At 41.3% G+C, this 15,843-nt stretch overlaps 1 protein-coding gene across 2 annotated transcripts; it reads right to left on the bottom strand.

Moving 5' to 3' along the window:
- Window positions 1-2,086: 2,086 nt before the first annotated feature.
- On the bottom strand, window positions 2,087-13,026 carry SLC35G1 (solute carrier family 35 member G1). Of its 2 annotated transcripts, none has more exons than XM_039230180.1 (3): window positions 12,797-13,026; window positions 7,100-7,280; window positions 2,087-5,120 (listed from the first exon to the last, which is right to left on the bottom strand). In XM_039230180.1, exons 1-3 carry the CDS (start codon window positions 12,972-12,974, stop codon window positions 4,382-4,384), a joined length of 1,098 nt encoding a protein of 365 aa, XP_039086111.1. In that variant the 5' UTR covers window positions 12,975-13,026; the 3' UTR covers window positions 2,087-4,381. The 2 variants fall into 2 exon arrangements, with proteins under 2 accessions (XP_039086111.1, XP_039086112.1); XM_039230181.1 differs by having other exon boundaries at window positions 7,100-7,277.
- Window positions 13,027-15,843: the final 2,817 nt, after the last annotated feature.

Below are 15,843 nucleotides of genomic sequence, written 5' to 3'. Positions count from 1 at the left end.
GAGAACTCCAAAGAGCTTCAGTTATGTGAGTTATATACGAGAGATACTTACCGTATTTTAAAGCAAAACTGAAAACTATTGAGATATTTATTAAAATGATTTCATTATGTTAACATAAATAATATTCTAATGAAAATTAAATATTTTAAAAAGTAGTAAGAAGAATATCATTGTTTTATATATATTTATATTTATATCTGGCATACTACCTTGTGGTACCTTGTGCAACCCAGTGGAACATTTTCTATGGACTGGACTTCTATGATGCAACATTTCCTGCCCTGCCTTGACAATAGATAGATCTTCTCCTTAACCCCCTTCTATAAAGCTCCACCCCAATTTCTTGGAGATGATATAGGTAGCACCAAATTTCACAGGCTGTCTATGAATTAAGAATAGCTCCAAACCTTCAAATAGACTAAAACTTGGAATGGGTCTTTGTGGATCACGGAGCCCCTATGAGGGCATCTTGCAGAATTCTAAGTGAATATAGTAGCTGTATTAGACTTCATATAAGGGACCAAAGGGACTATATGATGGCGTGCTTGGGGTAGTATCCAGGCTTCATGTGCCCAACCTACACCCTAAGAATCAAATTCTAATGCCCAGTACTGAACATGGCTCCATACCCCTACATCAGAAGTCAACATGTTACATAAAGACATCTGGCTCTCTTACTATTAGATTACCATCAAGAGACTAATTGTGCTTATTGAGTGAACAGATAAGGGGCCAAAAGTACCATGCTAAATATAGAGAGTAGTGCATGGGAAACATAGAAAATCAGGCTCATTCCCCAGCCAGAACCAAGTGTAATACTCACAGAGAATCAGAACTAAAGTCAGAACTGGAAAGGTGGCAACATTATACATAAGATAAAGACTGGTGACCCTTGGCCACCTACATGGGCAGATCAGCCAGGCAATTGAGAACCGACCAACAGGAGGATTATGTGCTGGCAGGAGGGAGTCAAATGAGGTTTGAAATCCATTAGGCTGTTCCTACAGTTCCTTGTGAAACTGCTCAGGAGTAAAGGACCCTAAGTTGGACATCATCTTGAAGAGGAGAAAGAATGTTCAACTCTGTGATATTAAGTACAGTTTGATACTTAGTGTTTTTATCCTCCATTATGGTTTCCAAGTCCTCCAACTGCACTCCTTTGTAATACGGGCTGGGCAAGTAATGATATTCTACTTAGCAAATGAGGCAAACAGGCTGAGTACATTATCTGACTGGCTCAGCTAGAAAGTGATATGGCCATGCTCAGATCTTCAGACTCCTATTCCAGTGCTTTATCCACTCTTTCAAAGTGGGCTGGTGTGGGTGGGAGGAGCTACAGGCAGTGGAAGAAACAAAAGCTCATGCTGAGGGAGGTTAAGAGGGTTTAGAGGACAAAGAAGAGAAGGCAAAGGAAGCAGGGGAGACACAGGAAGTAATCCCTTGGCAAATGTGGGAGGTGGTGAGGAGATGGATGAGAGTATCAATTCATGTTGGGACATATAAAATTAGGTTGGAAAAGTGGGAATAGGGCCAAATAATTTGGATGAGATATGGTATGCAATATGGCATCATTGTGTTTTATGAGAACCAAAATAACAATGAAAGCAGGGCTTTAGGAAGGTTTCAGACTGGCAGTGAGACAAGGATCTGGGTGGAAGAGAGTGAAGAAGTGGGTAACTCATTAGGATACTGTTGTAATTCAGCTGTGAGGTTATTGATCTAGGACTAAGATGGTACCAGTGGAAATGGTGAGGAACAAGTGAATCCACAAGTCACTAAGAAGACAGAGACTCCAGGACTTGGTAACAAATTAGCTATGGGAACAAAAAGTATGGAATTTGAAACTGCTCCAAGCTCTGGGTCTAGAACAATGAAGGCCTCTCCCACAGATTAGGACCTTTATTTTAGAGATACTAGATTTGATGTGACAGTATCAGAGGGACAAATAAACAGTTTGAAACTTGAGATTACATCACAGCTGAAGGAACAGGGGTCAATATCCTTTATAAAATGAATTTTGAAGCACATGGATGAAAAAGGAAATAGATTAGCGAGCACATTTGCTATAATCATAAAAACCAAAATATAGCCTTCGTTCGTATTAACTTTATTAGTATTTATAAAATAAAAACAATTTATGAAAATATATTCAGGATATAGAAACTACAGTCTTTGCAAAATATACACACCCATAATTGCTATAATATATATCCTTGTATATACCTTGGACATTATAAAAGTGTTTTAAGAATGACACCCTGTAAAAGTTGAGAGAAGAAACATGTTCTCCAACCTTGGTCATATATTGTGACATTCAAGTGCTTAAACCACACTGTTGAAATAAAACACGCCTCTAGCGTACAGGTCCAAAGGGATTTAACTCTCTAAGTCCCATAGGTTCTTTTATTGTGCAAGGTAAAGAACCAAGAGAGGGTTCCCTGAGTTAATTTACCTTAGGTAGCTTAAGCAGTGGTTTACTTTCCACACTTTATCATGGAAATAAGGGAGAAGGCCATGGAAACAATCTCAGACAGATCCTCCCCCTTACCTGTGCAGCATGGCTCTTCCTACAAGAGGATTTCTTTCTAACCTTTGAGTTCTAAAATGCTCTGATTCTGTGACTATCTAAGATATTTGCAAAATGATGCTCCTGCAACTCTACATTCCAACAATGTCAATGAGGTTAAAGTTATAATGATAGTGTGACTCCCCAAAGTAGACTTCATTTAGAATTTGTCAGGTGGAAAGCATTTAGGAAGATCAGCAAGCCAAAAATTCCCTCTTGGAACTATTGGAAAAGATCCTTTCTCACCAAGGCATAAATCTCAGAAGCCAAGTTCCTTCTTTCTTTGGAAGAACTGTGATAAAGGGGAGAGAAAGAGCCTATAATCTTTCAAATCTGTAGGCTTAAGATAGTAACAGATGCTAGGTTGGACAGTAAGAGTTGGAGACCATTATAGCCTCACCCATAAAGGATTCATTGTGATAAAGAATCATTCCCATGTACTCCCTACCTGCCAAGCTTCCCTAAATATTACATTCTCTAACTGCAGAGTATTGGCCTGATGAAGTTCCAGATATAAAATGCTTGAATTCACGATGTTAGTATCATGGTGCAGCACTGACATTTAGTACCATACTGATATACTAGAATTTAACAGTGATTTTTTTTTTTTTATTCAAGACACTACAGAAGTCAACCAACCATGGATTCACAGGTCTTTACATGAAGCATCATTACATATAATTCCATAAGGGGAAAAGACTATAAAAATAAGTTTAATAGGATTACTGTATTTAAAAAGGTGTTTTAAAAAATATATGCCAAAGTCCTCTAAATATTTGGTGCAGAGAGGGTAAGGGAGGTATCTATTAGGGTGAACCACAATGAACTATGGTTTTTGTAAATTAAAAAGGTAAAATCTTGGCAATTTCATATGGTTCAACCTAAAAAAATCCTGAGAAAATTGTTATTTGGCATCACACTATAAATTCAAAGGGAATTTATAGAAAATCACATTTCTAGTGAGGGGAAAATACTTCAGGATGGAAATGTGCACACTGGTTATGCCAAGATTTCTCTCTTGTGGTTTAAAGACCTGAAATCTCAGAAAGTTAAGAAAAATGTAGTGCAGTTTCAAAAAAAAACAAAAACAAAAAACAAAAGACAAAAAAAAAAAAAACAGAGGACAATTCATGATAGTAGTGAATGCCACTGAGACAGAAAACTTCTAGCCAAGACTGGTGATTAACAACTTTTTACATATAAAAATTCTGTCATCAAAATGAAAAGGCACTCATGTGTATTAAAAGAATAATAATCATGTATAAAAGCCTTGAAAATAAGGCTAATTCATTTGTATTATTAACACCATTAAGTAGGCACCTTTTCCAAGTTTCAGCTTTGGCCTCCTAAATGGAATCAGGTTTCAAATCAATTACCGATAAATACTAATTATAGCAGCATTATTATCAACAAGTTTCTTAGCCTCTACACTGCTGAAAGAGCATCTAAAATTTCCATCCCATCAGTACCAAAGATACACTTTAAAAAATTATATTTATACCAGAGTCATAAAACATTTTGCAGTTTTTCTTCAACTAATGACCTGTCCTCTTACTGTCACCACCCAAACAACAGCAATAAAGAAACCAAACCAAAACCAAAACATAACTGAGAAAAAAGTAATTTCCAGACCACACTACAGCTGGCTAACTCTTGGCTAAAGACATACCATATTCAAAAATGGTACTTTAATTACAAAATTTATTAAATATAATCAGTGAAGGAACGCAGACGTTCCAGGTGTGTGCGTGCTTGGTGTGTCCGCACTAGGGGACGGTGCACGCAGAAACCAAGGACGCGCTTCTACGACATGCCTCATTTGGAGCTCTGGCACCATTTCCGAATGGCCGCGCCGGTACTACTGGCTACGACGCACAGGGCCCCGCCCACCGTCCACCACGTGGGCACATCATGAAAGAAAATAATCTGGAAGATGAAAGCAAAGACCACGTCCAAAGTCCTCATTAATGCCACTGGGCCTGCTTTTTCTATTTGGAGGGCTTTTGTGAGAAACACCTGACCCCCCAAACCAAACAGGCCGATGAGGATGAGAAACAGCCTGTCCAGCCCGCAGTACGGCAGACTCCACTCCCCCAGGATGAAGAGGGCGGTGACGCACTCTAGCAGGCCGAGTACGACGTAATACCAAATGCTCAGAAAGTAGTCCACGGACTTCCCCATTTTTCTGATGATGACCATGGTCACGGCGGCGAGGATGGCGTGCGCTACCGCGGCGAACGTGCCCTTTAGGTGAACGGAGTAGCTCTCTTCCGTGCCTGCAGCGCTGGCTCCGAACAGAAATGGGGGCCTCACGATGAGGATCACGCCGGTGATCGTGAACACGGTGAAGAGGGCATCCCAGGGGCTGTACTTCTCCTTGAGAAATATACAAGCAAATATGGACGTAAACACTGGCGCGCTAAACGTGATGACAGTGGCGTCGGCCAAGGATGTCGCCTGGTAAGCGTAGTACAAAAGGATCATGGCGGTGGAGCCCAGGCCTCCTCTGAGGAAGAGGAAAATGCGTTGACCTTTGGGCCCTAAGAACCCGGTTCTGTAAATTCAAACGAAGGAAAGCACATTAAACCAAGGTGGTATTTTTTAAATTGGAATTCTTAACTAGACATTATTTTTAAAGTCCTAAATGTCAACAGATAAGGGAATAAATTAATTATAATCCCCACAACTGACACCTTAAAAAAAAATGGTTTCTAAGAATAGCTAAATCATATAAGTATTCACAGTATAATCCAAATTAGCAAAAGAGAACTCCATAAATAGTATAATTATAATTCAGCAAATATAACTTTTTCCATGTCTATACATGCTTGCAAAAATGACAAAAGGAAATGTTCATTGTGGTTAAACCTTAATAGGTGGACTCCTAGGTAATTTTTCTTTATTTTCCCCAAATTCTACAATGACTATGATTTTTATGATAATACAATTTCAAGATGAAGCTGTCCTATATAAGAAAGCTCAGTTGTGGCTAGTATGCACTGCCAATCTTACAAGTTTTTCTATAAAATCTGAGGCAATGCTAAAGTTTATTATAGCTATTCAATGTGAGACAACTTTTCATTATTCTCTGCAGGAGGAGGTAAGATACACTGAAAAAGAATATGTAGCATTTGGATAAGTATAATGATTGCTACTCCATTTTTTTTAATTAAATATTTACCAAGCAGAATGCTGGGTATGTTTCAGGCTAGGCACAGCGTGCTGACCTGTGCCAGCACTGAACATCTTTAAGGTAGCCTATAAGCCTGACATGAGGTCCCACACTTCATATAGAAATGAAAGTGTGGTCACCTTTGACCCATACTTTGAGAAGTTAAGAGTCTTCCATGATAATGAAACATAAAATAGGTCACAATAGATTGGTGTTAAGGATTTAAAAAAATCTTCTAGTGCCTTCCCTTCCAATTCTTCTGTTGTAAAATGGGGAAGATATTGTGTTAGCATCAGTTGCCACCCTTGAAAATTTCTGAACTCTTACCATCACTTCCCAAAATATTTTGACTTGTCCAAATACGGGTATTTCTGACAATATTAATCTTAGTAGATTATCACCTTTTTCACCAAATCTTCAGCATACTGGACGAAACTATTCTAAATGAATCTGTAATGTGTTATAGATACAAGGAGACTTTGGGGGCAAGTGACTGGAGCTTTTAGTTTAGGGCTTAAGCATTTTTGCCCAAAGTCAGAAAGAGCTAGATGGGCACCAGGAGCCAAACTGGTCTCTCGTTCTAAGTACACTGGGGAGGGTTGAAGTTATAACACAGGGGTGTGTAGAAGGCATGATTTTAATCTGGGAAAGGGTGGGGAGGAGGTTCTATATGGAATGGGAAAAAGTGGAGAGAGAACAGTAAGGATGGGTAATAAAGACAGTTTTCATATACTGTTAAGATTCTACACAAAGTGCTCTGATCTATAATTAATTTTATTTGGCCCTTGCAGCCAAGGTACAGGGTTGAGGACACAGATTATCATTCCATCCAGTTCACAGATGAGGACACTAAACATGAAAGTATTTAAAAAGGTCTTGTTCAAGACTACCTTTTCCCTTTCCCACATTACTCTAGGGGGAAGACCCTGATATTATTATTTTAATCTTCTGTCTGCCCTGATAACAGAGCAGTCCATTCTAATGAAAGAAACTTGATATTAGGAGACACCACCACTTCCTCTCATTTACTTTTTTCTTCTAAATACTAGTTATGCAAGGGAAAGAAGGGAGGGTGGTACAAGATGGAATAATTGTACAAGAAATGCTTTGTTCTCAAAATGGGAGTGGAGAATAACTGAACTCTCCCCCACCCCTTCTTGGGTATGTGGTTTGTGCTTATGAGAGCATCTTCTGTGGGTGAATCCTTATGACTTTTTATTAATCAGAGCCAAACAATGTAGGAATTGGTTAAATCTATGGGAGGGAATAAAGCAGACACTATAGAATAAATTATTTATGCAGATCAAAAGATTTATAAACATTTGTTAATACCTTCTACTTTGTAGGTAAGAAATACTTACTTTCTGTATATTAAGCAAGGAATAACGACTAGCATTTGGAACACACATCGGAATGCACTAATTTCCACAGCATGGACGTCTTGTACTTTTTTAACAAATAAAGAGCCCACTGAGAAAAGGAAGGCAGACAATAATGTATAAAACAAGCCAAGTCCAGGACAGGGTGCTTTCTTCTCGGCTTCTGAAAAAGATTAAATTCTGGTTAGTCCTTACTTCCAAGTATATGTTTTAATATTTTCACTTAGGAATCGAGAAAAATGGAACAGTGTTAATGGCTAACAGGCTACAAATACTGTCTTCCTAAGCCTATCCATTCTCTGGACCTGAACCATTTTCCCCACCAAGAATGAGGAATCATTGATGAAGGCAACAATTTAAATTTAAATGCAGCTTTACCCTATAAAATGGATTTCTTTTGGCTCACTGAAGAATCATCACTCACTTATAAGTAAAAAAGAAGTAAAAAAGCTTGCCAAGTCGGTGAGAGAAATCTTTAAGAAATGCTTGTCAAGATGGCTAGAGAAAAATGTTTCCAAGTGATATTTTATATCATCTCACTGGTGAACCTGGCTTTATGAAGAAAGTGTTTTTTTCTGGACAACAATTTTTAGCTGTGTCCTACGGCTACTTGTTGATTATCTTACTTCGCCCACAAGCCTGTGAACCTTTCCAGGCTGGGACCTCGGCTGTCTTGTTTATGCCTGGCACATGAAGACCCTGATTAAATATTTGCTAAATGAAAGAGTATGAGAGAACTCCATGGAAGGATGCAGAGTCTAACACCACTGGTAACAGCATAACCTGGGAAGGCTCTCTATTTTGTTAATTTGAACCATGAGTCAAATTTTTTACTTTTCATGGCTTGTGGCTTATCTTCCATTTAGAGTATACACTCTTTGAAGGCAAGGGGTAGTTTATCTACCCCTCTGACCTCAAAGTAATTTTTTTTTTTTTTTTACAAATAGTTTATTGTCAAATTAGTTTCCACATAACACCCAGTGCTCATCCCAACAAGTGCCCTCCTCCATGCCCATCCCCCCTCCCCCCTACATGCATCAGTTCTCAGTTTTTGTCAGCATTCAAGAGTCTCTCATGGTTTGCCTCTCTCCCTTTCCCCCACCATTTCCCCCCTTCTTCTCCCCCTTGGTCCTCCGTTAAGTTCCTCCTAATCCTCCTATACATACAAACATATGATATTTGCCCTTCTCTGCCTGACTTATTTCACTCAGCATAATACCCTCAAGGTCCATCCATGTTGCTACACATGGCCAGCTTTCATTGTTTCTCATTGCCATGTAGTATTCCATCGTATAGATAAACCACATCTTCTTGATCCATTCGTCCGTTGATGGACGCTTAGGCTCTTTCCATGTTTTGGCTATTGTTGAGAGTGCTGCTATGAACATTGGGGTACATGTGCTCCTATGCCTCAGCATTTCTATATCCCTTGGGTAAATTCCTAGCAGTGCTATTGCTGGGTCATAGGGGAGTTCTATTGTTAATTTTTTGAGGAACCTCCACACTGTTTTCCAGAGGGGCTGTACCAGTTTACATTCCCACCAACAGTGTAAGAGGGTGCCCGTTTCTCCACATCCTCGCCAGCATCTCGTGTTCTCTGATTTGCTCATTTTAGCTACTCTGACTGGTGTGAGGTGGTATCTCAGTGTCATTTTGATTTGTATTTCCCTGATGAGTAGGGATGCTGAGCATCGTTTCATATGTTTGTTGGCCATCTGGATGTCCTCAACCTCAAAGTACTTTAAAACAAAATTTTTAAAAAATTACAGCTGCCATTTAATACCAACTTCTTTGCTTGATCTGAAGTGGAAAACTTCTGCTTTCTCTAGGGCATCAAGTATTCAATCTCTTAGTGACTGTATGAGCATTAAACTTTTGTTTAGCACTTCTTCTGTCTTAGTTACTAAACACAGGACTAGAAACTGTTTTCCATCTCATACTTACTCCAATCCCATCATTCAGAGGGGAGCAAAATGGGACAGGGTAAGCAAAGAACCCCCTAAAAGATAGGTGACACACTGAGGAACATATTAGTTGTTTTTTTTTTTCTTTATTGAAACTAATACAAAAACAAGGAGAGAACAGGAAGGAAATACTACTGGCCCTCATCAGTTAAGAGCCTAGCAAAATGGAAAGGTGTATGGACACTTGCAACTTCTAATAAGACCAGGATTATCATTCTAATCTAGGAATCTATAATGTGTTACTCAGCTAGCTAACAGTATTGCGTAATCATGGTTTAAAAAAAAAATGTCCTCTGATAAATGCAAACACTTGGTAATACATTTCAGTATCTTCATGTTAGCTAGATACCTTTGTCCACAGTGACAAACACTTTGTGAATCAGGACCAAAGTATGACAATGCAGAATCTTTCCAGGGGCATTCTACAGACTGACCTTTGTAGTAAGAGATGCCACTGGAATCAGAGGCCTCCACCTCTTCCTGTTCCAGGTGTACAGTCAAAGAGAATAATTTGGAGCTACCAGTCATCATGTCACAGGATCTTAAGTACCAGAATCTTCCACATTCTTTTCAACACCTATATGGCTCAGATACCACAGAAGCAAACTGCACATACTCACTCAGCCCATGAGAAGGAACTTTAGAAGACTTCTAAGTTAAGAACCACAAAATACATGTCTTGGCTGTGGTTAGCCTCAGTGTTCGGCTTCTGAAATTTCAGGGTTCAGGTCCAAATAAAATAGTTTTTCTTAAAAGAAATCCAACCCATACATAGAACATACACCCTCACACAGAACAGAACAGGAAGATCAAGGACAGAAAACATCTCCCTGGTCTGTATTTCAAGGATCTTCTCCAACCTAAACTTTTAAAATTTTCTCCAGGAATATTTTAACTTAACATGATATTGTAACTCTTTTTTTAATTAATTAATTAATTAATTTTTAACCCTTTTAAAACTCAATTTTATACCCCTGGTTCTGATTATCTTGTCTCTTAAAAGACTCACATATTTTCTTGCCTATAAACACCTAAGACCTATTACTGCCGACCATGAAAGGCCAGTTGTTACAAGGCCTGGCTCAATTTGATTATTTCTTATGAGGGTGAGGCTTGGTTCCACTCAGGCAGACCTGTCTCTTACTAGATAATAATTTCCATTCTGCTAACGGAGATGAACAAGAGAGTAGCATAATCCAAAGAGCCATTTGCTTATGTAACATGCTTCTGTGATCATATTCCACTACAAGCATAGCTAAATAATTCAAATTAAATGGCCATGGTGCAATTTCCTGAGTTAGAAGAAAACTGAAAAGTTGCTCAGTTTCTCTATCCTCTGCCTTAAACTGGTGATTCACAACCTTGGCTGGGAATCAGAATCAGCTGAGTAACTTTGTAAACTTCCCGAGCAGTACTCCAGACCCACTGCTACAGGATCTCTGCAACTGTAAAAGCTCCACCAGCTTGAGTGAACCACTACCACACTAGAGAACTCCTTCCGGGGGCATGTGAGGCACACATCTAAGACAGCTTCTGCTTCAGTCTAAGATCCACATTGTCTCTCAAGAAAATAAATAGCTATCTTATGATAGCTGTATGCTGTCTGTGAAGGTTATACAAGAATGTAGAAAAATAGGTAAAGGTTTCAACGTGAACTTGAAAATGAGCTTTCTTGAGATAACCAGTTGAATCAAGCAGTTAAAATGATACTGTCACAGAGTTCAATGACAACAAACAGTACAGTGGTTTAAAGTGTTTCTACCGTAGTCCTGTTTTCAGAATATTATCTGGTCACCTTACAATAACTAAGTCTTACTGTTAGCAATTTTCTTTGAAGTTAAAAGATGCTACAAGATTCTTAGGTGCAGTTGCTTATAAGGCTTATCATTTTGCCACGTGCTGCCTGAGTGTACAGTACTCCTCTTTGGCTCACAAACAGCGGAAACATTTAAGAGTTTACAAGGACTGACTCAGCATTCCACCAAAATGACATTCAACCATAGTAACTGATAAGGTGAGAAATTCACCTCTTCCACAAGCTACACATCTGGTCTGCACAGCTTGGAGTAACCCTCTTCTCTGGAGGCACCAGCCGATGCATAAATAATCAGAAGTCTGATCATTTTGGGGGTGCCTGGGTGGCTCAGTCAGTTGAGTGTCCAACTCTTGATTTCAGCTCAGGTCATGATCCCAGGGTCATGGGATAAAGCCCAATGGGTGCTCTGCACTGAGCATGGGGGGCTCGCTTGGGATTCTTCCCCTTTCTCCCTCTGCCCCTCTCCCCTGCGTGCTCTAAAATTATAAGAAAAAAAGTTTTTTTAATTAAAAAAAAAGTCCGACCATTTCTGTTAGCATTTAGGACAAAAATGGAGCAAGAATCATCTTCTGGGTTTTGTCTGTCTAAATTGGGGAAAATTCATAATAGGGAGAAGGAGGAAATGGGGTGGGGATAAGAGGCAAGAAATTGGGGTCACACTTAGAGGAGGCCACCCAGAGGATGAGTTGGTGCAGGCTGTGTAACTTTGTCTTGAAAGGAGATCTACCAATTTCCTCTATTTCCAAGAAGATGCTCTAGGTGGGTGGTGGAGTTTAAGGAGGAATGTGCTTAAAGTAGCACTGTGGTCAGTAGAAAGGGCCTAGGCCTGGGTCTCTGGCATTCTGGGATCCTTAACCTTGGTGCTGGAGGGACCTGTTCCATGTCTCACCCACACATAACAGATCTAGGGAAAAACAAAGCAACCCTCACCCTCAAGCTCTCATCCTCCTGGGCTTCACTTTCCTCATTTGTGAAAAGAAGAGGTTGAACAAGATCAAGGTGTTTTTACAAAGGGTCTCTGGCTTTGAACACAGGTCTGTGAACCTCTTAACAATGTATGCAAGATTGTGCCTCTGCCTTGTTTAGGATTAATTGCTAAGAGAATCCTCCTATATTTCAGGTATACAATATAGTGGTTCAATTTTTAAAAATAGAAAAAAATGTATTACAAAATATTCATTATGCTAACAATGGACATTTGGTTTAGTTCAGTGTGAGTTGCTATGAATAAAGATACTGTAAAAATTTACAACAAAAAAAGTCCTCCTAACCCCACAGGCATTAAGAATCTGGTCCCACTCAACTCAACTCTGCCTTCCCAAGATTCTAAGACTCTGAGGCAAACATTTTCTAGACTCTGCTTTTCAACTTCCTCTTCAGGGAACACTGCTTACCACTGTGATCAGTGTTCACGGTTAGCTCTCCACCCCCAACCTCACCTGCCTGCGGGATGGCCTCTCTTTCTGATGCCCCCAACCTCACCTGCCTGCGGGATGGCCTCTCTTACTGACACCCTCAACCTCACCCGCCTATGGGATGTCCTCTCTTACTGACCCCCCAAACTCCGGCAGGGCGCACGGAACTGCAATCTGACTCCGCGGTACTGCCCGCAACACTTTAATCATAGGAACAGTTTCAGAATCCCAAAAGGGTTCCAAAAACAATCAGAAACTTTCTCCGGTCTTCGCGCCCGTGGGGACGAAAAGGGCTTCTGCTTTGCAGACCCCCCAGGTGAGGACTCGAGGGTTTTCCCGAGCTCTGGGCAGGGTAGGGATGGGGGCGCGGTCCTCGCTGCGCCCCTGGCCCACAGCTGCGGGGACCCTAGCCCGTTGGCACCCTCCCCTCCCAACCACCCCCCCAGAGGTGAGACCTGCGCCCGAGTCTGCACCCCACACTCACCCTGCGACGCAACCGAGCCGCACGGCGAGTTGCCGCACACCCAGCACCTACAGGGGCCGGGTGTCCCCGCTTCCTCGGCCGCCGCCGGCTCCTCACTCGCGCCCTGCGGCGCGGCGTCCGTCAAAGGCAGCCCGGGCTCCGGCTCCTCGGCGGCCCCGTCACCCTCCACGGGCCGCATTTCGCGGCTAGCTTCTGCGCCGCGGCGACCAGCGCGGGGAATAGCGGCTCCGCTGCCCGGCTCTTCCGGCCGGCGGCGGCGGCGGCGGCGGCGGCGGCGGCGGGGCGCATGCGCGCGCGGCCCTCCTCCCCTTGCTGGGAAGCGCGCTTGTCCTCCGCTGCCCTCTTAGCTTCAGCTCCTGGAGCCTCCTGCGCAGCGGGAGGCCGGTCGCCTCCCCTGGTCTGCGGTGGTGCACACAGCTGGGCCAAAGGCGTCCCCCCCTCTGCTGCAGTCTAGCTGTACTGGCCAGCAGCTTGGAGTCATCCTTCCCTAGGCACAGTGGACAGAGGGAGCGACGTCCAAGGGTCTTGTGGTCTTCTTTTGGGGCGGGCCATCAGAGGTTAGGAGAGCGTATACTTATTTATTGGTGTGGCGCTGCATTTAGCCCCTCTGGAATACCCTGGAGACCTTGCCAAATACTGTGCCTGCCTTTGTCTCCTTGCCAGTTATCCAAGGAAGGTAGAATTTTACTGGCTTTAGGTTTAAATAAAAGGGGGGGGGGGGGTGCCGTTAACACATAACCATAGAGAAACTATATTTGCAAGACTGGGATAGAACCCATTTATATATATATATATATATATATATTTAACAGTAGTCATTTGTTATTGATCTTTCTTTTTTTGCTGTTGTTAACTGAGACATCCTAATTTGGTTAGATGTAAGATTACAATAATCTGACATAATTGTTCCCAGTAAAGTAAAAAATATATGCCATCTGCCCACAGGGTCCCTTGGATTCACTAATAGGCTCTTTATGTTTAAGTTAATTCTTCTCTCATCTTTGCTTGCTTTAAATGTGAAAAGACTGTGGGCAAGGATGAACCTGTCTCAACTATTCTAGGCCCAAGTGCAAGCAGATTACCAACCAAGAGAGTAAAGCTTGTCTTTACTCAGATATTTGCACGAAGTGATCAACAACTCAAAAGTATTGGACTTCAAGTCAGGAATCCTGGGTTCTGGCTCTGATTCTGTCCCTGAGTATGTGACCTAAAATAGTTGCCACCTACAGCTTAAAACCTTGGTTACTTCATTTAATTAACAGAGATAAAAGATTTCTCTTCCTATTTTGCAGAGTTGTGCAAATAAAGTCCAATGATGTGTGCAAAAGCAGTTGCCTGGAAAGCACTTTACTGGAAAATCAAGGTGTATTTTTAAGTAAGGTGAACATATAATTGATCTTCTAAAACTGGAAACAACTCTTTTAGAGTAAAAGAAGGAGCTCTTTCAGAAATTATGCAGGGCAATAGGCTGAAACAGAGATAGTCATAGGCAAACTGGGACAAATGGCCACTTGAATTCTAACTTGGTTAGCATATAACTTTGCCTTGTCTTAAAAAGAATTGAAGGCTGTTTATACAAATATATGAAACTGATTTTGTTGTTGGTGGTGGTAGTGTTTTAATGGAGAAATTCTGGGGAAGGGTGGTGAGGGTGGTAGATCATGATTATGAATGAAGCAAGAACCAAAAACACTTCTCCAAACATCTAAAAATCAAGTGCAGTTTCATAACTGCATTTATTTGTAAGATTTAGATGACAGTGTTTGAAGAATCCCTGCAATATTGTGATTTACAAGAAGTATGTATTTGGTCATTCAGATATTTATTTGCTCTTCATCCATGGCTCTTGACTCACAGCTGTCCAAACCCTTTGAATTTCCTGAGATAAGAGCAATGGGAGCAGCTTTTGTTACAGTATTTGGTCTTTCGTCCTTAGTTCCTACAATGGCTTCAGGGCCAGAAAAGTGAAATGGGCATCTTGTTATTTATCACAAACCTCCTGCCTTGACTGAATTTATGTTAATGAGGTGACTTTCAGAAAGCACCTAAGGATGGGAGCTCTTTGCCAGGTGAGCCAACCACAGGATTAGAGGGTAGGAACTTCCAATCCACCCTACCCCTGTGGGGAGAGGGAAGGGCAGGGATTGATTTCAGTCACCAGTGGCCAGTGATTTAATCAATGGTGCCTATATAATGAATCCTCCATAAAAACCATCAAAAAATGGAGTTTGGAGAGCTTCCTGTTGATGAACACTTGGAGATGTTGGGAGAATGGCTCTCTTGGAGAACTCACAGGAGTGCTGCATTCTTTTCCCATACTTACTTGCCTTGTGTATCTCTTGTATCTGGCTTTTCCTGAGTTAGATCCTTTTACAATTAACTGGTGATCTAGCAAATAAAAAGCTTCTCTTAGTTCTGTGAGTGGCTCTAGCAAAATTCATCAAACCTGAGGAGAGATTCTTGGGAACCTCCAATCTGTAGCTGGTGAGTCAGAAGCACAGGTGATAATCTGGACTTGCAATTGGCATCTGAAAGGGTGAGGGGCAGCCTTGTAGGACTGAGTCTTTCCCCTGTGGGGTCTGAGGGTATCTCCAGGTAAATGGTGTCAGAATTGAGTTGAATTATAGAACACCCAGCTGGTGTCTGAAGAACTGTTGGGGAAATCTCCTACCCACCCGTCTTCCCAGTGGAATTATGTCCAAGAACCCTATTAGTTTCCCTCTTCAAATAGTGAAGATGGTGGTTAGGAAGTGTAAGGAAGAAAGAATTGGATGATTTGAGCAATAAGTACCTTGACTACTTCACTTTCAATACCGTCCTCAAAAAGGGGGGAGAGAAAGAGAAGAAAATGGGTACCACACCAGCATAGACTGGATGACTAAAGGGTGGCAGGATGGTTTGGGTCTCACACTTTATTCCCTTTACCGTCCTTCCCCCCTGGGCTGGCATTGATATATGCAAGGTATCCACCATCGTTTTTCTTATTTGCTAAACAAACAAGAGCCATGGAAACATAAAAATCAACTGGTAAGAACAGTACGGACCAG

The sequence above is a fragment of the Hyaena hyaena genome, unplaced genomic scaffold, assembly GCF_003009895.1.
Source record: "Hyaena hyaena isolate Hyena2069 unplaced genomic scaffold, ASM300989v1 scaffold_44, whole genome shotgun sequence".
NCBI classification, from domain to species: Eukaryota; Metazoa; Chordata; class Mammalia; order Carnivora; family Hyaenidae; genus Hyaena; species Hyaena hyaena.
Note: the sequence above shows the minus strand (reverse complement) of the source record. Positions and strands in the feature narration are given on the sequence as shown.